Source organism: Lycorma delicatula, chromosome 3, assembly GCF_047948215.1.
Source record: "Lycorma delicatula isolate Av1 chromosome 3, ASM4794821v1, whole genome shotgun sequence".
NCBI lineage: Eukaryota > Metazoa > Arthropoda > Insecta > Hemiptera > Fulgoridae > Lycorma > Lycorma delicatula.
The window spans coordinates 53,786,081-53,813,295 of record NC_134457.1 but is presented as its reverse complement, the minus strand read 5'-3'; the positions used below and the strand labels follow the sequence as shown (position 1 = coordinate 53,813,295).

Genomic DNA, 27,215 nt, shown 5'->3' with positions numbered 1-27,215 from the left:
AAATAAAACTATATGTTTCTTAGAGGGGAGGAATAAAAAGTACATGTTTTTCAGGGCGGAGGAATAAGTTTTAAGAAAAGTTTTCTCTAAATCTAACATCCCCCTTCAATAAAAGTTAAATAAGAAAATGTTCTAATAATTTTTCTCCACTTTTTAGACAATTATTGATAACACTATTATGTGAAGTATAGTTTCAAAAAACTTCTGAAAAATATTTAAACCAAAGAAAAAGTAAAAGAACAAAAAATATATATTTAAATTTTTAAGAAGTGGAGGTTGATTTTTTTAAAAAAAGTTTTATTTATATTGTAGATAACAAATTTGCTTTAATAAAGTTTTCTCTAAAATGCCTCTACAGAAAATCAAAATTGGTTTTTCACTATATCATCCACCTTCTAACCAAATTTTGAAAAAAAAAGTTAATATGATAAATGTGCCTTATATATTAATATTTAAGCCAAGTATGAAGAAAATAAGTTTGGTCAATCCTGACATACAATGCAAAAAGCAGTAAGACATACAAATGTATGATACATGTTTTTTTTTTTCTAGAAATTAGTTGAACCCTAAGTGTAAAGATTTGCAAAAACCCAATACGTCATTTTTGACATAATCACCATACTTTTCCCTTTAATTAGCTAGTCTAGCTACATTTGCTGGGAAAATAAAAAATAAGAGATTAATTTTTTTCAGAAATGGTAAAAATTTTACTAAAAATATATTTCCAATTATTTATTTATTCATTCATTATTAAGCATATTACAATAGAATAACAGTAAAACAATCAGTTTACATTATTTACCACAACGTTATCATTTTTATGAATATTATTATTATTACAACATTAGTATAGTGCAAAACAGAATGAAATTATTATACTTCATTCAACATATAAACATACGTTTCATGTCTGATTATACATAATTACTAGAATTAACATATTAATAATTATTATAATTATCGTTGATATGACACCGACATGCATGTTAATTAAAAATTACAATGACAATTGACATCAAACACATATTCATTATTGTCCTACTTTTCAATTTACAAAGTTATTTTTTTGTTTTCTAAACATTAATATATTCATTATAAGTAAATATAATATTTCATGTATAATTATTGTGTGATATTAAATAACAATGTTTTACAAATTGATTTAAAAAAATAATTACTCAATGTCTATTGCTTTATTATTTCAATCATTACAATAGTAGTTACAAAAAAAATATACATATACATAAAAAATTTTCAGAAAGAATTACACAACAAATAAAAATTACAATTTCATTACCTTTTAACTGCTCTCACTTTTTTTTCATTAAATATTATATCAATAATTTTAACAGTTTTAACATACATAATAAAAATTTTAAACTCAAATATCTATATAAATTATAAATCTGGTGATAAATATCCAAAAGAAACAAAATTTTATATTTTTTTCACCATGCACATACAAACACAGACTTTCCCAAAAGCTCATAATCTTAAATGTAATTTATGTTCAATGAAGCACAAAGGATTGGATAACTCAAGTTAATAATGAAGATTATTCCTCAACCTTAATCAGTTGTATATAATCAATCTATAATAGGTAACTCATATAAGCATACAGAATAATAAACATTAAACAATCATTTTCTCATTTATTAAGATAGGACAACATAGTTACACACTAGTTACTGTCATTGTAGCTAGTATATCCTCTGATTATGTTATAAAGTTATGTAATTATAATCGGTAACATTAAATAGCAAAAATCACTTAGAATGATGTCAAGGATAAATTAGGAAGTGAAATTTTGATTGACCGTTTCACTGTATCATAAATTTTTTAAATGAATTTTTGTGAATGATGCATACCCTTGTTGATCATACCCTTTAAAAATCTGCAAATTCTAATTGTGATAAAACTTAATATTTTAGGTAAAATCTGTAATTCTGCCATTTGACCAGGAGCATAGCTTAATGCTTTTCATACTTTAAAACCTACACTTTTTTCTTACATATGAAAAATACTTCATAACTTCTAACTTATACTTCTAACATTATACTTCTGACTTTTCCCAAAAAAGAATTTGATCCATTTCAAACATTTTCTCTGGCAAATAAAATCCAAAATAACAGTTGGTTGAGTTTCTTTATATTTTTTGATGATGTTATGCATATGCTACATGTTTACAAATGATAAACTTATGGAAAAGTGTTAATAAAAAGTGCTATTAACTATTCTAATAACCATGAAAAGTGTTTAATTTTTTAAGCATCAAACCACCCACAGACTACAATATTTAATTTGATTTGTAACTCGATAAGTGGTAGTAGAACTATTTAAGTTTTATTAAATTAAAACCTACATTTTAATTTGACCATAAAATAGACAATGAGAAGGAAACACAGAGCATAGAAAAAGAAAAAATAGTAGAATAAAAGCACAAATCTAATTTATTTGTAATTTCATTCCTGTTATTGAGTTGTAGAAAACAGACCAGCTTGTTTATGTGCTCAAATTTACATTATCAATGACTCTCTCAGCTTTAATCTCTACTCTGAATGTGTTAATTAGTTTTTAAGATTTATTTAGTAATTTTAGTTACTACTTCGGATATCCTAACGACAGGTAACCTTTTTGTAAAAAATCATTAAAATAATGAAAAAAATAACAGAAAATTGCTGAGTATTAAGCATTTGATTAGTTGAATGAAATTTTTTCACCAATAATTACCAACCAATGTCAACCATACACCAACAGTTAATGAATGGTACTTCCAAGTTACTTAACTACTCTTAAAATTCCAGCTTTTATAATCAAATGAAAAGATATTACATTTACATATTCTATGTTGATTTGGTATTTATATCTCCCAGGTGCATTTTTTTTTTACAATATGAATATGGATAATAATGATCAGTAAAATTTACCTTCTTACGGATCTACTTTGCGACATCATTTGCTTCATATAACAATGGTTTCCAAGGTTTATAGCCCCATCATCAGGATAAATCACCACAATCAGTTATACCTTAATGTGATCGTAAGGCAACTTAAATATGTATAAAACCACTGTAGTCTTACTTCTTTATTTATTATACTATGTTTATACAATTTAGACAAACTCAATAAGAGTGAAAAAACTGAATTACACTTTCATTATTTTAAAAATAAAATATGTTAGTTAATACATAAAAAAGAACACTTAACAATTTTTTTTTTAAATACAAAATTCATTGAGTTTATAAATAATTGTTGATAGCAGTTAAAAGAAAGAAAATTATTTGTAGAAATTAACAATTAATAAAAGCATCTTTTTACAGACATTAATTCTTACATAAAACTAAGAAGCTGCATTATTACTTTAAAAAATTATCAAAGCTATTTACATAATTATTATAAATATTACACGTGTAAGTAAAAAACTTTTAATTTTCTAATTTATTAATTTTTAAAATTATAACAATGACAATGATAATATTTGTAATAATAATAATAATAATACATATAAATGATTAAATTATTCATGATTATGTTAATTTAAGCTCATGATTGTTTTGAAAATTTATAAAAAAAAATTTAATTTAAAAAAATAAAAGCAATAAAAGATTGAGTAATAACAGAATTAAAGAAAAAACTACCTAGATGAATTATTATATATAAAAAAAACTCTTCATATAACTAATTCAGTCACATTTTCAATTAATAAAGTTATACTATCTATTACTTACATTTAAACATTCAATTACTATCATTTTATAAGTTATTTATAATACATATAAAATCGTACTTCTACTTTTAACATTCATAATTCAAGTAAAAACAACTTTCAGTTTGAAGTTTTTGTGACAGAAAAATAAGGAAGATTACATTCTACTCAAACTACTTTTAATTGTTGTATTGTAATATATAATACATTCTAAAATCTACAAAAATATTATTACACTATTACAATTACATTCTACAAAGTATCAAAATTATTATTAAACAAGCTTTTTAAAATATTGTAATAATTATGTTATGTAATTATTACAACAAATTATAAGATGCAGAAAACAAAAGTGTTTAAAAATAATTTCAATTATAATACAAAATAAAAATATTGTTAAAAAATAATATGATAAAAGTTTTTATACATTAATAAATTAATAATAATTAAATAAAAGTAAATAATAAATAAAATTGTATAAATAAAAAAAAATATTTTAACAAAAATAATAAAACAACTTGATGTTGACAAGTACAAAATTTGTTGAGCTATAGTTAAATAAAAACATAAGATTAGAATAAAAACGTTGCACAGTACATATTCTGACTAGGACTGATCTTAATAATGAATAATTGTAAATAAATAGATCTGTGAACATATATGAACACAAAATGATGTATATGAATTAAATAAAAATTATTAAAAAATAATAAAATAGAAAAATAAAAAATTTTTTATTTTACGGAATGAAAACAAGGAAATTAAATTGTTATTCTGAATAAATACTAAATTTAAGCAATGAAATGTAGTTAGAGATTATTTAGAGAAGATACTGTTATTGTCTTAACACTTATATATATGGAAATGGCTTCAACATTTTAATTATTAACAAAACACATTATCAACAGATGACACACTTTTGAAAAATCATAATTGTTATAGAAAAGTTTCTTTAAGCGGAGAAGTGAAGAAGTAAATATGATGGTTCAGATTTTTGATGGCAATAAAAAATAATAATGCTCAGCTAAAGCACAATTACAGATTATGGGAAGAATTTGACATACAAAATTTATTTTGAATTAAACCTAGTCGAACATTACAGCTCAATTAAAGGTTATTGATAATAAATAAATAAAAAAAAGAATACACAACTTTAAAAAAAAAATTATTAAGTATCTAAAAATGTACTGTTCTTAAATGTGGTCACTGTCTTGGGACATTCACTTTTTAATCTAATGATAATCAAAGACAAGTACATCTTAACACACTGACTGCACCTAAATTTGTAAAAGTGAACTCAAAGATATTTTTTTTTTTTGAGATGGTATTGTGTTCTATTACTACACTTTATAATTCTGTACATAGTAATGCAGAAGATTTCAAAAATAAAAAGCACTTAAATGATGAGTTTTGCCATGCGTAGCAACATGGCTAGGGAATTAGGTAACTTGCAATTAACAGTATTCAATGTTAACATTTTTTGTTGAACTAATTTTAACCAACATTTTCTTTACCCATTGATTTTTTTACATTATAATTTAATTGGCTAGCATTCAATGTGTATATTTTTATTTTTACTGATTATTAGTTAGAATTAATCATTTAACAGTTTAAGTATAAATTCCTATTAACATAGGGTAGCATATTAAAACAAAAAACACGTAAAACAACCATGTTTCATTAAATTTTTTAATAAAGACTAATTAGGTGCCATTTTATGTAAATGGATTCAAAAATTAAAGAAAAACAACTCTACTATCACTTGATGGTGAATGAGACATCCAAACAGTAATGGGTTTAATTAAATAAGCAGATATTCCTATAAGTGGTATTAAAATACTGGAATTCGCTAAACACCAGCTGCATAGATCACATCATTACAACCAAACAATACACACGCACGCGCGCGCACATACAATGAAGTAATGATTCTGTAGTTAGCAAGATAAAAGTATCATCATAAGAAAAGCACAAGTATGTTACATGTTTTACATAATGTTAGCACATATATTTTAGATCACAATCCGTACATGTTTAAACTGTATTTTCAATTTTCAAAAAATACATGATAAATTAAAATTAATGGACTGTTTACAAGAGTAACAATGGTAGTTACTTTCATAACAGTAGAAATGACATTCAATCTTAACTGTTAGCCAACTACTTACCACTTCAAGTGAGACTGACGCTGAATTTAGATGTTTAACAATACAGTTAATTTGGATTATACTACTAGGAGCTAATAAATAAATGATTATTAACTTTTTTTACTGTCATCAAAAAAAATTTTTCCCTAACATACTTTCTTGATCACACTAATAACCTGAATCAAAATAACCATCATAGATTTGTTATAATATATAGTGAACAAATTGGATTTATGACATTATTTTATTTGTAGTCACACATATATATATGTGACTACATTTAATGGCAGCTGTATAAATCAATCAAAGTTTGTGGAAATATTTTCAATTATTAATATAACTGATAATCAATCAATCTCTGTGGTGGAGTGGTAGTGTCTCGGCCTTTCATCCAGAGGTCCCGGGTTCAAATCCTGGCCAGGCATGGCATTTTTCATATGCTACACAATTCCATTTCCACAACCCAAGCACAAGCTTCATGCTTATGTGGTAATATCTTCAAGCAAAAAAAAAAAAAAATGTAAATCTTAAGTACACCCCTATAAATCCCACTTCAAACATAACATTAAACCTTTATATTACTCTCATAGGCAATCCTAAACTGTGGCAACAAATATCTCATTTTTTTAAAAGTTATTCTAGCAGTTATTTGTAACATTTATTTAATCATAAAAAATAATAATTCTTAAATGCATAAGAATATTACATTAAATTTAATTATTAATAAAATATAATTTCTTAAAAATTATGCAATTTTTTTCAAAATTAGGAGCAATCTTTTTTTTCAATATGAATAATATTACTCAGAAATTGATAATTCCTGTTTCATGTCAGGAATAATATTTCTGATTTACTGCAATGACCTGTTTTTTACTGAAGTCACCTGCAATAATTAATCTCCATTTCACTACCACTGTTGTAAACTTAATGTCATGACCAAAGTTTATTTCATTTACATTAACATAAAAACATTTCTAATGAATTGCTTTTAATTCTTTTCTAAACATTACTTCAGAGAACTATTTTATTACCAAATTTTTTTCTTCCTTGTGGTTTAGTTTGCTTAATTATGAACTAATTCTTTAAAAACATCATTTGCTAAAAATGGCTATTAAATTTGCACAATTTTAATTTTACATAAATTCAAAGAATAGTAAAATTCAATAAAAATATGATGGTAATAAAAAATAATGATAGTAATAAAATACAAAAGATGATGCATACACAATAATTATGTAACTGATAAAACAAGAGCGATGTTTTCAAGTACAGATGTTCGTGTTTAAATGTTTTTATTTCTGTAAAACAAATGCAATTTATCTGATATGGTCCGAATAATGGATTTTATTGTGAAACTTTTACAATATCTTAAGAAATGGAAGTGGGTTTTTTATACCATATATTCATCCTATATGCTCTAACAAGATGAAATTTATAAAAATCAAACTCTGCATATTTAAACAGAACAAAATATTGGCTCATATTTGCAAAATATATATAATCTAAAAATTAAATTAACCTCCATAAGTAAACATTTGTAACAAAAACCAAATAAATTTCTTAACTAGTAGTTTTTTCATAATCACACAAACATTTTTCACAAAATAATACATATAAATTATCCTGATACTTTGTTTATACAAAGAAGTCATTAAATTACATCAACTAATGCAATTTTAATTACATTTATAGAGGAATATTTTTTAAAACAAGAAAATAATTTTTCCATTTTTATTATTTAGCTCATATGAACAAATTAAACAAGACTATGTCAAGTATTAAAGAGCCAGCTTATGTACATTAAAAAAACATTTATACATGGAATGACTTGTAAATAGAAAACATTTTAATAAACGCAGCAAAAAAAAAAAAATAGAGAATAATTTCCAAACTTAGATACATTTTTCCTTAGTTTTTTTCCTAAAAAAAGAAATAAAAAAAACCTTATACAAATTTAATTGTTGATAGACTTAAAGTATTTATTTTTACAGGATAAAATTATTTAAAGAAAATAGGTAAATCATTCATTTTCTCAACTGTTAGCTTAATTAATAGAACACAAGTTAAAAAAGATCTTTATCTACCTCACAGTTTTTATTACGGTTATAAATAATCATTTCTGAAGAAAATTTTTACTAGAAAGATAAACTGTATAAGGTTAGATCAAAAAGTGCCAAATCTTTTAATACGATACACTAATGAGAAGTTGTAGCATCTAATAGTAAGTTGTGCTGAGAAGTAGCATTCTTTTTGCCCAAAATATTATTAGCTATATCTTATTGTAATTATTCATGAATTTTGCTAAAACCCTGGAAAATATTTACTGAAATTCATAAACTATTAGAAAGGTATATGGTGATGTTCATGAGCAAAACATGTTGATAACTAAACAGTAATGTGTCATCAGTAAACAGATAATCCATACTCAAGATGGCTCTCAACATCATGCAACATTGATGTCACACAAGTTCGTGAAAGTTTGCTTTCCAAGCATCATTTGACAGTTCAAAAAACAGCAGAAAAGTGCAACATATAGATAGAATCATTCTATGATATTCTAAACAACAAAATTAGACAGCATAAGTAGATAAAAAGACTTGTACCAAGGACTTCTGGATGGTGCTAATCAAGAGAAAATAATAAAAAAGAATAACTTATGATGAGATTCATGGATTTGATAATTAAGGTATATATAAAAAGGTATAAATAAGGCATTATGATGTTTAATTTTATTAAGACCAAAATGTCAAAAAGTGTCTAGTAAAATAATGTTACCGATTGAAAATAATATTAATGATTTATTATTTTGCTACTGATGATGTTGGGCATCCCTAACATCAATGCCATAATTCTTTTTACCTCAGGGATTAACTGTTAATCACTGATATTATCTGGTATGGTAAATATCCGAGAGAAAAAGATTTGAATTGTGGAGAAACAACTTTAAGATTCTCCTTCATGACATGTGCCAACTTACAAATTATTCTTTGTTCAACTTTTTGGCTAAATGTAAGATAACTATGCTTCCTTGGTCACTTAACTCACCTGACCTACTACCAGGGTATGTTCTCTTATTTCCTGAACTGAATTCCTCTTTGAAAGGGAGATGATTTAAGATAAAAGAAGATATTAAGGAAAATTCTCAAGACATGCACAATTCTAAAGAAGGCCTAAAATGATTGTTTTGGGTCCTAATAGACCGCAGTAAGTAGCAATATACTTAAGCAAAACATCTCAGTAGGAAGAATGCTTTAAAGGTGGTAAGACTAACAAGTTGTAGATACATCTGAAAACGTTTAAGTAAAATATACTGGAATATTTTGGAGAGACTTTACAGTTAGTAAATTACCTTCATTAAATTTAACTTAAGAAAGAACAAAGAATGAGTAAAAAATCATTTACTGATAAAAAAAGTGCATATTAATTGCTTTTAACAAAAGAAATTGTAATTTTATTTTGGTAATTACGAACAATCTTACAATGGTTTTTAAGTTAAATAAAATTACTGATAAAGAAGTTTTTGTAAAAAATTTAAAATAATGTAAATTTTACAGTTATAAAAACATGAAAATGCAGCATACCTAAACAAAAGTCAATAAAATACAAATAAATGCAAATTATATAAATGATATTAATGTCCTATCTAAAAACATTAGCTTTCAAAAGAAATTATACATGATGAAATACCATTGAAATAATTTTATAGGTACAGAATATGAACATATGAAAATCTGTTTCATCCTCCTGAAGCACAAAAGCTTTTTAATGTTTGTAATGGTTCAAGTAAACTATACAGCTGTTCTGAATGTTCATCCATCAATAACTACATATTCATCCAGTTTTTACTAATAAATAAATCCTTAACAACTTCACTTGAATAAATGTATAATCTTAAAAGAATATATTTAATACATTTTTCTGTGAAAAAGAGACATATGTAATTATTTTCAGTATTTCAGTGTATCTACTTTTAAATCTTTCAATTGCTGTCAACTTTGAAATACTATTAATAAGTAATTCCAATCTTTTTACATTACAACTGTTTTTAAATATATTTATCTTGCTGTTTTGTATAAATAAATAAAATGGCAGTTTGACAAAATACTTACAACCTTGGACTTTCAAGAAGCTAAATGAGCCTAGACAGCACTAAGCAAAACTGAGGAAAGCTAAACATCTAATACAAACTGTACAGTATTAACTAATACCAGGTGAAATATATATTTTCATAACAAAAACATTAGTTCAGTTATGTATTGAGTATTTGAGATGAGAATTAAAATGTTGCTTAGTTTATTGGAAACAATAACATGAAATTATAACTCGAGATTGTTACGATTTTGAATTATTATTTAAAATATATACAAAATGTTATTCAATATTTGATAAAGCTTCCTAAAACATTAAATTTTACTTTCTTTTAAAATAATAAAGACAATAAATGAATACTAGAAAAATCAATTAAAACTGTTTTAATAGTTTAAATAATTTGATGAATGAATATTTATATATCTGTGTTATAAATATTCATTCATCAAACAGTTATCTCCAAGAGCATCATTTTCTGAAATTCAGAGATTATGAGATAGCTAATAATAAATGTAAAGGAACAAGTCAAAAAATAGCTTCACTATGAATAACTTTGTAATCAAAGTTTAATGTGGTAACATAACAATAAACTTTACAAATAAAAAAAATAATAGAGATTACTTGAAAGATTAAAGGTAGAATGGAAGAAAAAGGTAAAAAGTAAAAGGTTTCATGTGTGATCATTTCTATAAATAACATAATACTCTATAAGGCTAAATGACAAACTTGTAAGTGAAAATAATAATTTATAAGTAAGCAATATTATTATCAACAATAAATAATATAGCCGATTGAAAAGTCACCAAGCATGAAATGTTCTAAATTACACATTTATGAAAATGTTGAACAAATGATATGATTAAAAAGTAGTAATTTATAAATATTCAGAATATCTACTTATATATAATTACATTGAGGAGGCATCATATTAGGAGCAAGTGTAAAAACGTATCACAATAAAACGTGATATTTAACTTAAAAACCTTAAGCACCATTAATAAAACGTAATTTTGTTTATTTATTTTACACTTAAGCATTCAAATTAAAAATAAATAAATAAATAAAAGTGATCTCACTTTTTTTTTAATGCTTACTGGAATAAGATTTTTAAATCCCTTAAAGTACAGCTTAAGATACAACTGATTACAGATATAAAAATATCTATTAACTACTTACACAAATAAAAAAAAGTGGAATTAAGAGCAGTAAAAAAATAAGAAAGTTTGTAAATTATGACATACATTTTAATTAATAAACACCTATAATAACAATAAAACAACACTCATATTTTTTAAACCACAGAATAGTAATACAAAAATTTATTAAATCAATTCGTATATCAATACAAATACTACAGTCACCAATAACACATTACTGTCACAAGCACACTACAGTTACAAACACTTCACATGCATACACAAAAATAAATAAAAATTAAGTATATAAGTTTTTTTTTTTTTTTTAATAACGATTTATTTTATCCATAAATATTAAAAATCCTATGACACATAGATTAATGTAATTAATGTTAAATTTTAATAACTATTTTAACACTTCTTACCCTAGGCAGTGGTAATGCTATTATAATATCATACATACATAAAGAAATAAAAGAAAAATACATTAATTTATTTACATAGTGTTTGTTTAAAATGAATTTTATGTTTTGCAAAATCATTCTTTTAAATAGTTTTAAAAATAAATAAAGGAAAAGATTATTATTATTGTCTTTATGTTTTATATACACTATTTATAAATAATTTATTTAAAATTTAATAAAATATAAGTAAAGAATAGATGCTACAAATTGATTTAGAAAGTTAACAATCAATTTTACAAAAATTTAGCTGTTTGAAATATTCACAACAAAAGTTAATATAAAAGTATAATTATAAATTGTTTAACTCATCCTAAATAATATCATAAAAAGGAGTCAGTCTGTAACCCAAAAACTTAGGTCAATTCGCTTATGAAAATTTTTTGGAAAGCAAGATCCAGCAAGTGTGGTGACTTGATAACAAAGGTGGTCACATCAAGTTCATGAATAATAGAAAATTAGTTTCATTTACCATCAAATATTGTTAAATTTACTGATTATGTTAGTGCATCTTTACAATTATTTAAATAATTATAACTAATAAACAATTAATTAATTTATAATTATTTAATTCTGTAATCTTAAAATTCTGAGAATTACAAAGCACACACCATGATGTATTTACCAAATTGAAATACATTAATTACAAAGAAATATGAAATTAATATCAGATATATGAAGTATGTTTGAAGATGTAAAAGAAGGAATAAATCACAAGAATATTGCCTAAAATTAAATGAAACCAATACAAAAATTCACGGTGAAGTTTACAGCAGTTGATCCTAAACTGTCAATGATGACCTCATTCAGTCTTTTATAGAAAAAAAAATCACAATAAATGAAATCAATAAAATTTATCACACTTTACCCAAATGTAATTCATGAAGTAATAACTAAATGAATTCATTACCAGAATATTTATCAGATCATACTTATCAGATCACGCATAATTATTTAATCTCTCCAGTAATTATATGTTTCACTAGCTATAATAACATACAACCAGAAAGCAGATGTTTAAATTTACAACTGAACTTAACGTCTTTAAATATAACTGAAAATTTTTCTGGTACTGCGGAGATTCTATAATGATGAGGTCAAAATTAACATAGATGGATGCAGCTAAAGAAACTGACTACAGATTTCTTATGAGGAAGATAAAAAAGAAGATTCCTTCATATGAAAAATACCTTTAAATGTTAGCTACTGGTAAAAAACACTGCACTTCATGAAATGTAAATTTAAAAATAAATTACATTTCTGGTAACTGGATCTTTTCCAGCAATTAATTAATTAATTACATCTTGCTTTCTTTTGACTCTCACTGATAAAATTAATGGAATATATTGTATTTAAATATTACAACTACATCATTAGCTGCTTTATTTGAGTTTTATCTGAGTTTTAGCTACACTGATACTGTTAAGAGTAAAAATAAAATAAATCCATTCAATAGCTACCAACCAAAAATGTAAACTACCTGTTCTGGAAAAATTATGGATCGATATGTCCTATTTTATATATATATATAATTTTTTTATCTGAATTGTATTCATTGAATATTAAAAATAGTTTTCACTATGACCAATTTGCAGACATCTTTTTATACTAAATAATAATAATAAAAATGGTGACTTGAAATACAATTTTTAAATATTAAATTACTCTTTAAAGTCTACAGCCCACATAAAAAATATAATTTGATACATGATTTATAAATAAACTTCTTTGTATAAAAATCTTAATGATGTAAATATTAATTTCACTGTTCTCTGATATGAAATAGAAATTTCACAAGCTTTCTTTGTATTATGGAGAATAATTAATGTAACCAACTTTTCATTCGCAATAAAATCATAAAAAAAGATATTTGATTTACGTAATACAAAATTTCCCTTTTTCTTTTTTGCATAATTTCTTCTAATAACTAAAATCTACCACACAACTACCTCTGTCTAACATTACATCATTATTATTAAGATAGAAAAGATTACATAAAAAATTATTGAAAAAGTTGAGGCAGTTATTAATGATACTATAAAACACCAAAATCATAAACATTATGGCACTTTAGATTTACTGGCCTAAAATAACATTACGTATAATTAATGAAACATTTTTGTATCAATTAAGATAGCTAATTGTATATCTATAACCTTTAATACATTTCTAAACAGTTTAAACAAGTTACAATAAAAAATAAATTATAAGAAAAAAATTATCAAATAACATTTTACATAGTTAATATCATAACAAACACCAATTTCTTTTCTTTTTTAGCATAGATTAATTTGTCTGGATATTAAAACACATAAAAGAAGGGCACTTCTTGCTTCATACAAGAGCTTCTTGCATTTATCTGCTTAAAACAAGAACAACTAAAGTTCACCTGACTGACGATGTCAAAACAGAATCTGTGAATAATGAATGAGAAAACTACATAACACTTTATAAGGTATTTTAACAGTGTTAATATGACCACAAGCCAGTGGCCATTAACTGTACAAACGATATTGTTATACAGGTGTTAAATAGAAAACAAACTTTTTTTTTATGCCTTCTTGTCATAGCTGCAATGTACATATAATTTTCTTATACATCTCTACTGGTATATGAATGCGCCAAAATTCAATAAAAATTATGATTTTATTAAGATATTTCTTACATAAACCAATTATATAATCAAACTAATCTGTTGGGTATTATGGTGTCAGATGACCAAAGAAAAAATTAATTGAATTACTGTTAAGAGGAATCAGATATTAATTTAAAAGGATAAAGTGCTTCTGTAAAAAAATTGATTTTATAATTACAATTTAGAGAAAGAAAACAGTGCATAATATCAGGTATTTTAAAAGAAAACATTAAGGTCTTGTACTGTACAAAATTCTTAATGTTTTCAATACAATACTTAAGTAAAACTAGAGAATATTGCTTTTTTTTAATCCATCACATTCAAGTATTTCTCATACTTATGCATTACATTTATTATTAAATTAAGAATCAATAAAAATTGAGTACACCTGCTTTTATTGAAACGAAAATTAACTAGAGAATAATTAATTGTAATTGAATTACTAAATTGCACAGACAACTTTTGCAACTGCAATGGAAATAAAAATAATTTTGAATTGTTTTTTGTTTCATTTAAGGAACAGTAAGACATAAAGGTAAAACAGTTTGTATTACAAAAAGTATAAGAAACAATATTTTCATTTCATGTTGATGATTCTGCTGTCTTTTCAACATTAATTATTTGAAAACTGCCTTAACTCACAAGTATACCAGATCAAGAATGCAAACATAAATATGGTACTGAAAAAGTATTAAGCTGATAACAAACACTACTTTTACATCCAACAAATGTTTAAGATAATTAAACCTTTAAATCAGGTGTTTCTAGTCCAAGGGTGTAAACAATATTTACTTACAACTAGTAGCAAATAAAGGAAAATAATAAAAAAATAACAGGTAAAATGCCTAACATGAGATCAAAACATGTAAAATCAAGGCTTCCATAATAATAATATAATAACAATTATTAAAAGATGTGGATGCTGAAATAACCAAATACATAAAAAAAAATAATCAAACTATTACTGTTTCTTTCTTTAAATATAATACTAGAAAATTGGTTAATTGTATCTCCTCACTCGTTTATTTATTATTGTTATAAAATAAGAAAAATGAAAATTACTAGTTGACAATATAATACCTGTTAATATATTTTAAAACTGCAAGTTAATGACTAAATATTTGTTATTTAACTACCTATTTATGACAAGAAAATTCTAAATTATAAACCTTAAAAAATATTGAAATACATAAGAAAAGGAAAAGACGTTAACTCCTTTTTAAATAACTACAACTAAAAGTAGAAACAGTATTTGTAGATATGAAGAACAAAGCCATGGTCCTGAAAAGGCACCAAGTGGTTGATTGATATACATACACATAAGTAATAATATATTACTATTTAAATTGATTATAATAATAATAATTTATGACATCTCTCTTTGGTCAGATGAGTTGTTTTGATAATTTATGAACATTAGGGAGGCACATATGGAGGTGGCATGCGATAAGTTGGGGTCGGCTTAGGTCTACTAGTATCTCTACTAGTAGTGAACGGTGGAGGTGGCTGGTACGGAGAATCCTCGGTATCAGATAGCAAAGCTGTGGCCGGTGAAGGATGACTTCGTTGATATTCAGGGGGCGGTAATGGTGGTTTTTCTTCTTTCATAATTATTGGACTTTTATTTGTTGGCTCTGGTCTTTCTTCTAATTCATCTTGAAATATAACAGGAATACCTTTGCTTCTAAAACTCTGTCTTTCATCTTCATCTCCCACACTCATTTTACCTGTTCTACGTCTTCGATATAATATACATGCAACTAATCCAGCACATATTAACATGGTAGCTATAACAACAGCTGGTACAACAACTGTTATTAAATACTCTTCTGGGTGTGATACAGGCCTTATCTCATCATTTGGTAATGGAATAGTTTCTGGTGGTATATAGGTCAGTGTTAAAACACCTTCACATAAACCTGTTGGAGTCACACTAGCAGCCAAAACTTCAAATTCTGGACCCATAATTGCCTTGGTTCTGACAGAAACTCTTTCATCATCTCCCAGGAGAATCTAGAAATAATAAATAAATAAATAAGACACCACAATGTTGAAGCTACTTTTAGAAATCTCTACACAAATAATAACAAAGGTTTATTAAATAAATGTTTTGTTAAAACCATAATGAAACGAGATATCAGCTTAATACGAGGTATATTCATAAAGTAAGGGCTGTTTGGTCATTAAAAAAAATTAACTCGTGATAAAAGGATTTTACTTACAGTTTTAGTTTACTACTTATCTACTTCATTTTTCCACATAATCGCCATTCGGTTCTAACCACTTTTCGTGACACTCCACCAGATTTCTTTAATTGCTCTGCATAGAAATTCACCGGCTGGGAACTGAACCAACTGACAACGGCAGTCTTGAGTTCATCATCGTTCTCAAACCATTGCCCACTAAGGCACTTTTTTAAATGCAAGAAGAAGAAGTAGTCACTAGATGCGCGGTTGGGACTGTATGGAGGGTGGTCAAAAAGTTCCCAATGAAAATCTCAAATCTTCTTCTTGGTTAAGGCAAGAGTGTGAGGACACATGTTGTCATGAAGGAGGATTACACTGGATGACAGTTTCCTGTGTCGTTGATTTTGGATCGCACGTCTCAATTTGGTAAACATTTCGCAGTACATGTCAGATGTAATTGTTGATCCACATTCTTTGTAATCAACTAAAATGATTCCCTTTTCCTCCCAAAACAGTAGCCAATATTTTTCAACTCTAGTATGGAGATTGCTTAAACTTTTATGGTTTTGGAAAATTTGAATGGCGCCATTGCACTGACTGCTGTTTCGATTCTATATTGGTGTAGGATATCCATGTCTTGTCGCCCATAACAATTGGGAAAATAAATCATCTACATCTTGTCAATAGCGGTCCAAAAACACTCATCCACTGCACATTCTTTGCTCTTTGTGTTGGTTGGTGAGCATTTTGTACCCACCCTGCAAACAATTTGTGATATCTGAGCTTTTCTGTGACAATTGTGTAGATAGAGGTACATCCAACATGCGGAAATTCATCAGCCAGAGCACTAACGTCAATAATCGCTGATCACATTGCAGTTTTCTGTTCACTTGTTCAACAATTTCGTCGGTCTGAATACTGGGCCTGCCACTCTGCTCTTCATCATGCTCATTTGTGTGGCCATTTTTAAAGTCTCGACACCATTGTGAACCTTTCCTTCACTCATTACTGTAGGTCCAAACACTAGACACAACACCCGATGAATTTCAACAGCTGAAGATACCTTTGCACACAAAAATCCAATCACAGCGTGCACTTCACAACTGGCGGGAGAAACGATTATCATGGATATTGTGATCTGCATTCACCAGCAGGCAAACAACTACCAAATCAAAACAACAACTGCAGTGGCTTCATAAATAGCCGATAGATGGCCTTGCTTGCGTGAAATCGTGTTCAGACTCGCTAATATTTAAATATAAGCTAATGGTCCTTACTTTATAAATATACCTCATATTATTAAAAATTATACACATATAATTTTCAGACTACATAGAGATAGTTCTTTCACTGCTAATTAGCTACACCTTTTTCATTGGAATTATTGGTGGCATTATCTTTTCAGTGGTCTACAAATGCATCTTTAAAAGCTACCTTTTAAGCCAAAAACATATTTTTAAGATGGGCTCCATTCATAACAATGAATAAATAACTTCATTGAAAAGATTAGCAACTGATTAGTCACAAAAACTCATTAATTTAGTTGCTTAAAAAATTTACAAGAACTATGAAAATCAGTCATTCATAATTTTGAAAACATAGATTTATATTCTACATAGAAAATTACTGGGATTATATCAAAAGGGTACATCTATGTTCATGCAGAATTCATCAAAGCAGAATTCTTTATGTGGAATTCTTTGAGCAGTTCTGTTCAAAGAGTGTTACAATAACCAATTACTTTAAAAGAACAAAAGAAATTCATTAAAGGGAAAATGAATAATAAACTACAATCAAAAAAATTTACAAATGAATTAAATAAAAATCCCAGCATTATCTGGACATACATTAAATTAATAAATAATAAAATTGTAAGAGATAATATAGGAAACTAAACTATAATACATACACATACACATCTCACAAAGAATCTAAAATGCCTTGATTATTTAAAATCAATATTGTCAGAAACATGTTCCATACGTCATACATATATGTTAACAATAATGATGTCAAAAAAATAAAGAAACTGAATATATAAAAAAATATAACAAATATAAATGGATATAATAATATTATTGATAAATTAATTAATAAATATTTAAATAATATGAATATATAAGAAAAGACCACATTAATACATTGCAGTAATAAAAATAATAATAGTCAACAGCATAACCATATTACACATAATAAATATATTACTTTTAAACACCATAACAACAGTACTACAAATATCACTAACATATTTAATAAAAAAGGAAATAAAAATGCATATAAACCTGATAAACCAATAAAATACCAAATACCATATTACTATACGCTGACATACAATCAAGTAAAAAATATCAGCTGATATTAACACTGGAAGTTAATTTTTATTTAGAAAATAAATATCAGTTGATGTAGCCATTAAATCTGTTGTGTTGTTAATTATTAGCTATTGTTTACTATTATCAACATTATAACACTGTTTAAAGTTCATTATTGTATGCAGTATGAATATGAAATGCAATAAAATTGTTCATGCAATGCGATTTACTTCATTTAATTGTTAACTCGATTTCTCTCATTGCAAATTTGAATGCTGATATAACTCAATAATGAAAGACATTAACAGAAAAACAGATTTCACCAATGTTTTTCTCTTTAAAATTTTTAATTGAAATCATGTGTCGTAAGTCCACCTTCCTATTTAAAAAATTAATACAGCAGATCCAAGATAGTGGACAAAAGTTCCACCATATAATCCACCACATCCACCATATAATGCAGATTACTATGTAGACCCCAATTCTTTCTTCCAACAAAAAATACCTCTCAGATATGCAGTATAAAGCTGTTTCCATACTTAAATATCACTCAGTGTATATGTATATGTATATATATATTTAATTTATTAATTTATGTTTAATAAATCAATCCACGTATAGAATAATTGAAATAAAATTATTTAGCTTATTTCATTATATATAATGAAATTATATATAATATCAAAAATTATATATATATCAAAAAACATAACCTCATAATATATGATATCACATCACTTATTCATTTATATTTTATGTTAAGACATTTTTTAAACTAATTAATTTTATTAAAATCTTTTAAATTAAATTAAAAATTTTTAATTATAAATCAAACTAAGATTTAAGATATAAAGAAAACTGTTTAAAAATTATAGATTAATTAATTAAAATTGATTTTAAAATTAAGTTAAAAATTAAAATGTAACAATTTTTTTTACACATGTGCACAATGTGACGTCAATATAAACAAGTTAAAATTATATCAAAAATAGAATTAACAATTAAAACCTTTTAAAGTAAAATCAAAAACTTAAGTAAGGCAAAATTATATGCTAGCCATTTCAATGAATTTATTTTACTAACCGGGTTGGAAGATTAATTCAACATTATCAAAACAGACAGTGGTGCTATCTACTTTATAATAATTTATGATAATAAAAAGTTTAAACTCGCATACCAGACGAATAACCACATAATAAAGCACCTAACAAGTAATAAACGCAATGATCCTTCTTATGTATACAATTTGAGTGGTATTTATGAAATTGAATGAATTGATTGTGATCATATTTATTTTGGTAAAACCACTATATCTTTTAAAACCAGATTCATGGAACATTCTAGAAGTTATAAAAAAGGTAAGCTGGGTTTTTCATTTGTATCAGATCATTTGATTAAAAATAAGTGCACAATATCGAATATTCAGGCAAACTTAAAAATACTAGAAATTAAAAAATATAATATGGATATGAATAAGAAGGGTTCTGACATTTTAGAAAGGTCAGAAATATATATATATTAACGTAAGAATATATTTAATATGATCAACCTTCAGACAGAGTATGAAGACTGCTAGATGTTATTATAAAAGCTGCAGTAGATATCACCACTATCTGTTTTGATAATAATGTTAAGTAATTAATCTTCCAACCTGGTTAGTAAAATAAATTCAGTGAAACAGTTAGCATAAAAATTTACTTTACTTAAGTTTTTGATTTTTAATTTATTTGTTTATACTGACATCACATTGTGCACATGTGTAAAAAAAAATGTTACATTTTAATTTTTTAACTTAATTTTAATATCAATTTTAATTAATTAATCTTTATAATTTTTAAACAGTATTTTTTTATTTTTATTTTTTATTTTACATCTTGTTTCGATTTATAATTTTTAATTTAAAAGTTTTTAAAGTATAATAAAATAAATTTAATTTAAAAGACTTTAATAAAATTTAATTCGTTTTAAATATTTCTAAGAAAAAAAAAATGAATAAGTGATATATTACATATTGTGAGGTTATGATGTTTTTTGAAATATATATATAAATGTAATGCAGCTGATGATGCAAATCAAGTTTGCAGAAGTGCTTCTGCTTAATCCTATTTCAATTATTGTGTACTTGGGTTGATCTATTAAACATAAATTAAATTGTATTGGTACAGAAGAATATGGTTTTAAAAGAAGTGATTTACAAAATAATATATATATATATATATATATATATATATATATATATATATATATACAAACACAATAATAATTTACAAATTTTAGATGTAACTAATAATAAAAAAAATTATATATTAAATAAATATTAATAAATACCAAAATAAATGTAGACTTAAAATAAACAAATTAAATTTGATAATAAATTGATTAAATTGGCAGACCTGAAGTAAAGAGTGAGTAACTTGATAAATACTATTCTTTATCTTACCATGGTGGATATACAAATTTTTTAATGTGACAATAGTATATATTCATACTAAAAATTTTAAAATTTCAACTATACTTTTTTTTAAAAAGAAAATCATATTTCTAACTATATATTTTAATTATAATTGTATAATTTGTAAAACTTTGTCTGCTGACAATGGAGTTAAAGCTGTAAAAACGCTACAGCAGATAAGTGAGTGTTCTTACCTTTTATTGAACAGATCTGGTGAATTTAATTATTTATTTATTTATTAATAAACCTATATTCATATACAATATTTTATTAAATACCGCCACCTATATTTCCAGCTAACATTGGATTCATATTTCAAACTAAAAATCTACTGTTTTCATGCCATATCTTATCAAGATAATTGTTGTAACTTTACTAAACTTATGTTATTTTTTATCACCTTTAATACAACTACAAGATTTGAATATACTAGTGCAATAAAAAAGAAAACAGCATAACTTTAAAAAACATATTAATCTATAACTGTAATAAAATAAACACAAACCTGTCTAAGAGGCTTTATTTCTGAATTTGGACAATAATCAGTAGGTAAAGTGCGATTGTGCCAAGTAACAATAGTAGAACCAGGAGCTTTACCACTTAAAACAATAGCAGAGGTATTTTTATCACCAAAAAGTTCAGCGAGTTTTTCAATAAAATACCTTTGACTAGCAGGGCTATTAACAAACTTCTCAAATGGCATGCTAAGAGTCATACTAAACTCAACATTATAAGGTCTTTTAGTTGCTGGATATACAATAACCTCAAGAACATCAGTGAATGTTAATCCACCATTATCTTCACATACCTATAAGACATAAGAAAATTAAAAACAAATGATCTCATTACTATACAACACATTAAAGTTAAGTAAAAAATTTTATGGTATTTTTTTTTAAATTTAAATAACTTTACAAAAGTGAAACATCAATAAAAACAAAATGGTTTGTTGTTTTTTTAAGGGTGAACAACACCCTAAAAATGTGAACAAAAGAACACTTTTTCACATTATCATCACCCGAAAAACTACAGTAATTCACACACTATATATATATATATATATATAACCACTGTTTAGTTGAAAACAGCTGACTGACATTCAAAACAACTTTGTTACAGACAGGATATATTAAATAGAAAGAAAGAGCTATGCTAAATGGTTATTGAAACACATTAATTAATTCAAACAATGGAAAATATTAAAAAACTATTTACAAAAAAAAATTAAAATCTACACCAAGGTCACCATTCTGATAGTAAATACAAACATAATCAGTAGATAGTGGTGAATTTTTAGGAATACATAAAAACATACTTAAAAAAAATTATGATAAAACATAATATGAAAAGAATAATTAACAAATAAAGAACAATATTGATGAAACACTACAAACAAGTATCAATAGGCTTACAAAACTAAAATTATTGTTGACTACAGATTGTTCAGTTTTAAATAACCCCAATTGAAAGCATTAAGTTAACTGAAGAAAAAGAAACAGTTCAACAGCTAAAATTTCCAACTGAGATTGCTCACCAAGATCTACTACATGCCCTTATATAAGGTTGAATAAGATAGCAATTTATCTCAAGCACAATAGACAGCATGAATCTCAAAACCGATCAAGGAAATATCCCCTAGCCTTATATACAATTTTGGGGAATTTTGCAACTACCTAATTTCTGTATGTTACACTTACACTTTTTAAACACTTTTTAAATTGGTTTCTAATAAACTAATTTTGTGATCATTTTCAAGGCAATAAAGACTGTGTATAAGGTCATGATGGGCAACTTCAGTTGGAAGTTCAGTAATTTACATTATTTGTAAGTTAATTTGACATTTTAATCAATGTCTAGAATGATATTTTATCATTTTCAGTCAACATTTTACTTTTTATCTTATTATTTTACTCTTATACACTCATATAAAAATACCTGTCCCTAGTGCTTCATAACTATTATTTATTTATTTATTATTATTATTGTTGTAATATTTAATTATCATTTTTCTTTTAAGTGTCAGTATTTATATATATTAATTGTTTTAGTATCAGCTGACAATGACTGTTTAAAAACTGAAACAACCATTTGGTATTCCATGTTAAATTTTTTTTTTTGTAAATAGGTTTTGAGCATTTTCTAGTTTTCATACCAGTATTTATTTATTCATTTCATATATATCCATATCAATGTTAAAGTACTATAGAATATTAACAATGGAGAGCGCAACATCCAAATTACACTGAATAAGAGAAACAGGAATATAAATACTAGCATTAGCCATTAAAACAAAAATTTTTTAATGTGCACACTTAATAATAGTCAAGATAGTAAAAATAAATATAAATGGTTAAAATTCCATGTAGCCAACACCACATTTTAATTTTTTTAAGTAACTATTTTTATTTTTTACATTATATAGATTCTCCAAGAACTTCAGCAAGATAAAAAAACTGATTTGGTTAAACTCTGCTCCTAATAGTTTACGTGAAGGAAAATCAGGGCTTTTAAAGAAATACTAGTCAATTTATTTCAATTTTGATTTTATATATTCTTCTCAGTTTGGTTAACTACGAACATTTAACAAATTTAAGAGTTTCTTTTATTTATATATATATATATATATATATATATATATAAAACTAAATAAGTTAGAAAATTATACAAATTAATAGAAAATTTTCTAATGCAATCCAGTAGGTCAACAACCAAACAAACAAAAACAAAAGCATACAACCTCAACGTTTCGTCCAAGATGTAGGACTTTATCAAGACAAACCACAAATGACAAAAAACAACACCAGCAAACACTTATAAACCTCCACCACCTAATCCAATAAAAACAAAAACTCCCACAACTAAAAATGTTATCGTTATCATTTTCATAGATACACCAACCATTGGATTACCAATCCAATGATAACATTAAGTTAAACCCAAAACAAGAAATAGTAATCCTAAATTAATAAACCTAAACTATACAAAAAAAACCCAACAAATAACCAAAAATACACAACCCATTTTTATCTATTAAAACACATTAGCATATATAATACTTAAATCAGATATGTCCATTCTATTATTTATAGAATTTATATCCTTTTTAATATTGGATCATCTCCAATATATTTCTTTTTATGAAATTAGGTTCCCTTTCTAAAATTTTTACTTTATCAAAACCAAATTTATGTCTTTTGGCTTTTTCATGCTTATTCAATGCAGTAATTTCATTTTTCCTATATTTATGTGCCTCAATTTTTTTTAAAAATATGTTTGTCCATATGTTTATATGTTTGTCCAATATAACATGCTGAACAACCACTACACGGTATATTGTACACAATATTAGACTGATTTTGCTTCTTTGTTGGCGCCTTTAATTTTGGAAAAATGTTACCAATCATGTTGTATGTACTATGAGCCACCATCAGTCTATTTTTAAAAACTTTTTGAATATTTTTCTTTTCTTTTTTTATAAGAAAAGGTATTGTAAAGCCTGTGAATTCTATACTTCAAAATTTTATCAATAAAACTTTTGATATAGTTATTTTCCAAAAGCAACTCTCTAACTTTTTTAATTATTATCGGTCTTTCTTTAGGATCTGTAAAACACAAAATTCTATCTACCAAACCAACCACTACAGCCTTTTTATGAATAATCGGCTCCAAGCAACAACCCTGGAATATTTTGTTCCACAATAAACCTATGGAAACTCCACGAATCTTTAATAGTAAACTCCGTATTACCAACAACATTTTGTAAAATTTCAACTAAAAATTTTGACAACCCATATGTAGGTGACTGAATGCAACTAACTACAGGCCTCATCAGGCAACCAACCTTATGCAACTTAATTAAACCATAGATCTTTGGTGTTTTACATTATTAATGCATAACCTACGTTCTTCTACTTTCGATACATATTTATTTTTTAATAATTTTTTTATTATTATATTATTTTCCTTTTGTAATTTACTAGTACAGTCAGATCTAATAAGTCTATAAGTCTCCCGATCTCCCAACAAATCATTCATTTTTTCTCTATATTGGTTAGAATCCATTATAACACTTTTATTACTCTTATCCGCATTAATGACCAAAACATCCTTATTTTGCTTCAAAAACCTCCTAGTCCTCAACGCATCATCAACAATCCCTTCAATCTCCCGCCTTGCCTGAGCAGTTTAAAATTTATTTCGATATAACTTCTGGACAAACATATCTCCAGAATATTTTTAAAATTTTGAAAAATTCTAAAAAACATTCCTTCGGATTTCATTCTTTACCACTTCATTGGCAAATTTCTGATACCATTTTCAATGTTTGCTATTATTTTATTAATCAGAAAAGGCCTACAAACAATCCTTTTTTTATTTTCATCACACACCCCATAAACAGGCAAAGCAAACCTAGGGCCTAAACCCAGCGTCCGCTTCACAAAATCAGGAATCATTACAGTTGATAAATTTTTTACCCAATTTTCATTAAAATCAAAATGGAGCTTCTTGTATTATTATAAATCCTTCTTATTCTTTTTCCCATTGCAAGCATGATGTCATACTACGATAAAATTTTTATTTTTGAAAGAATGACCGATAAGAAATGAATCATGCCATGATTATCCACAATCAATCTTCTCTGAATAAATCCATTTAACCTTGCATTATAAAATTGTCCATCGATGTAACAAAAAATTTATAAAATAAAAAGTATAAAATACAAATAAAGTAGCCAACTTAATAAAGCCTTATGAGCCTAATTTGGTCAAAATTAATAATGGTTACAATGTCACCAAATATAATTTCAATTTTACCTTAGAACTGATGGAACAGAGATTAATAGGATCTTTGGCAGTCAACTAGCAAAAGCATCTAACATTGCAAATAATGCAAAAAAAAGAAGGAAAGGAAATAAAAAATTTGATATGCTGGATTCAATTTGTATGGTGTAGGATGAAGTTTCTTTTTCACTGTTGCCAAACTGTGGCTGATGTGCTTTTCAATTAAGTCTAAAAATATTACACTACAACTACAAGAAAAATATTTAATAAGTTAATGAAGTAAATTATTAAACAGAAAATTTTTAGAAATAAAAGTAATTTAGATGATGAAAGCATAATGGCATTGATTACTGGTAAATGGAAGACAAAGGTCATAATAAAAAAAAGATGGTGATATTAATCCATCTTCTATACTGAAAGTTCATCAATCTAAGGAAACAATTTGTAACTTTTTAATATTACCGTCTAAAACTTTTCAAAACAGACACAAGTCTTTTGCTTTTAATAGGATATTCAATATAAAAATTGAATACTGATTAAAATATAAACTACAGACAAAATAACAAATAATTTTGAACTGTAAATACATTACAACAATGATGTATAAATATTTTTAATTTAATTTATACCGTAATTCTAATAAAGCCAATGAATATGTTAGTTATACTGCTTGTTATTTGTTTTATAATTTTATATACTAGATCTCTTCAAAAAATATCCAACCATATGTTTTTCTCAAAAAATATTCCAATGCAAGCAGTAAAACTTGGTACAACACAGCACTAATACCTAGATTGCATTTGTGGTTTTTTTAACCTCATACAGCACAACAGCTGTTGCCATCCAGCAGCCATTGTGTGTTAATGTGACAGGACAGATGAAAATCATGAGCTGACAGCCCATAATACTGTAAATGACATACTAAGATTAGCAATGGTTCCAAAGAAACAATTTTAATAGGCTATTTGGGAATGAACAGAGTGGCTACAAAATTTGTACCAAAGCTGCTTTTGCTTTAACTGATTAAGATTCATTCTGACATTGACAGGATATGCTGCAGTGATCCTAAATTCCTTAAGATTGTGATAACTGGTTATGAGTCTTAGATGTACGGGTATGATGCACAAAACCATAGTTATTCAAGTATCACATTGGAAGTCACCATCATCCCCAATACCAGAGAAAGCAAAGCACGGGAGGAGAAGCTAAAACTGATGTTGACCGTTTGTTTTTTTCAGAGTTTTGCATCATGAATATGTACCACACCACCAAACTATGAATAAACAGTACCACTTGGAGGTTCTGTGTCA

The 27,215-nt window shown here is 25.8% G+C and overlaps 1 protein-coding gene across 2 annotated transcripts in view; it reads right to left on the bottom strand.

The window, feature by feature from the left end:
* Window positions 1-10,475: 10,475 nt before the first annotated feature.
* Dg (Dystroglycan) overlaps window positions 10,476-27,215 on the bottom strand; it is an 81,354-nt gene continuing 64,614 nt past the window's right edge. For both annotated transcript variants that reach the window (XM_075359823.1, XM_075359824.1), the window contains exons 15-16: window positions 21,630-21,932; window positions 10,476-16,187 (exon numbers count right to left, since the gene is read on the bottom strand). In XM_075359823.1, coding sequence (XP_075215938.1) covers window positions 15,591-16,187; window positions 21,630-21,932 — 900 coding nt within the window. In that variant the 3' untranslated portion in view covers window positions 10,476-15,590. The remainder of the gene's footprint in view (window positions 16,188-21,629; window positions 21,933-27,215) is intronic.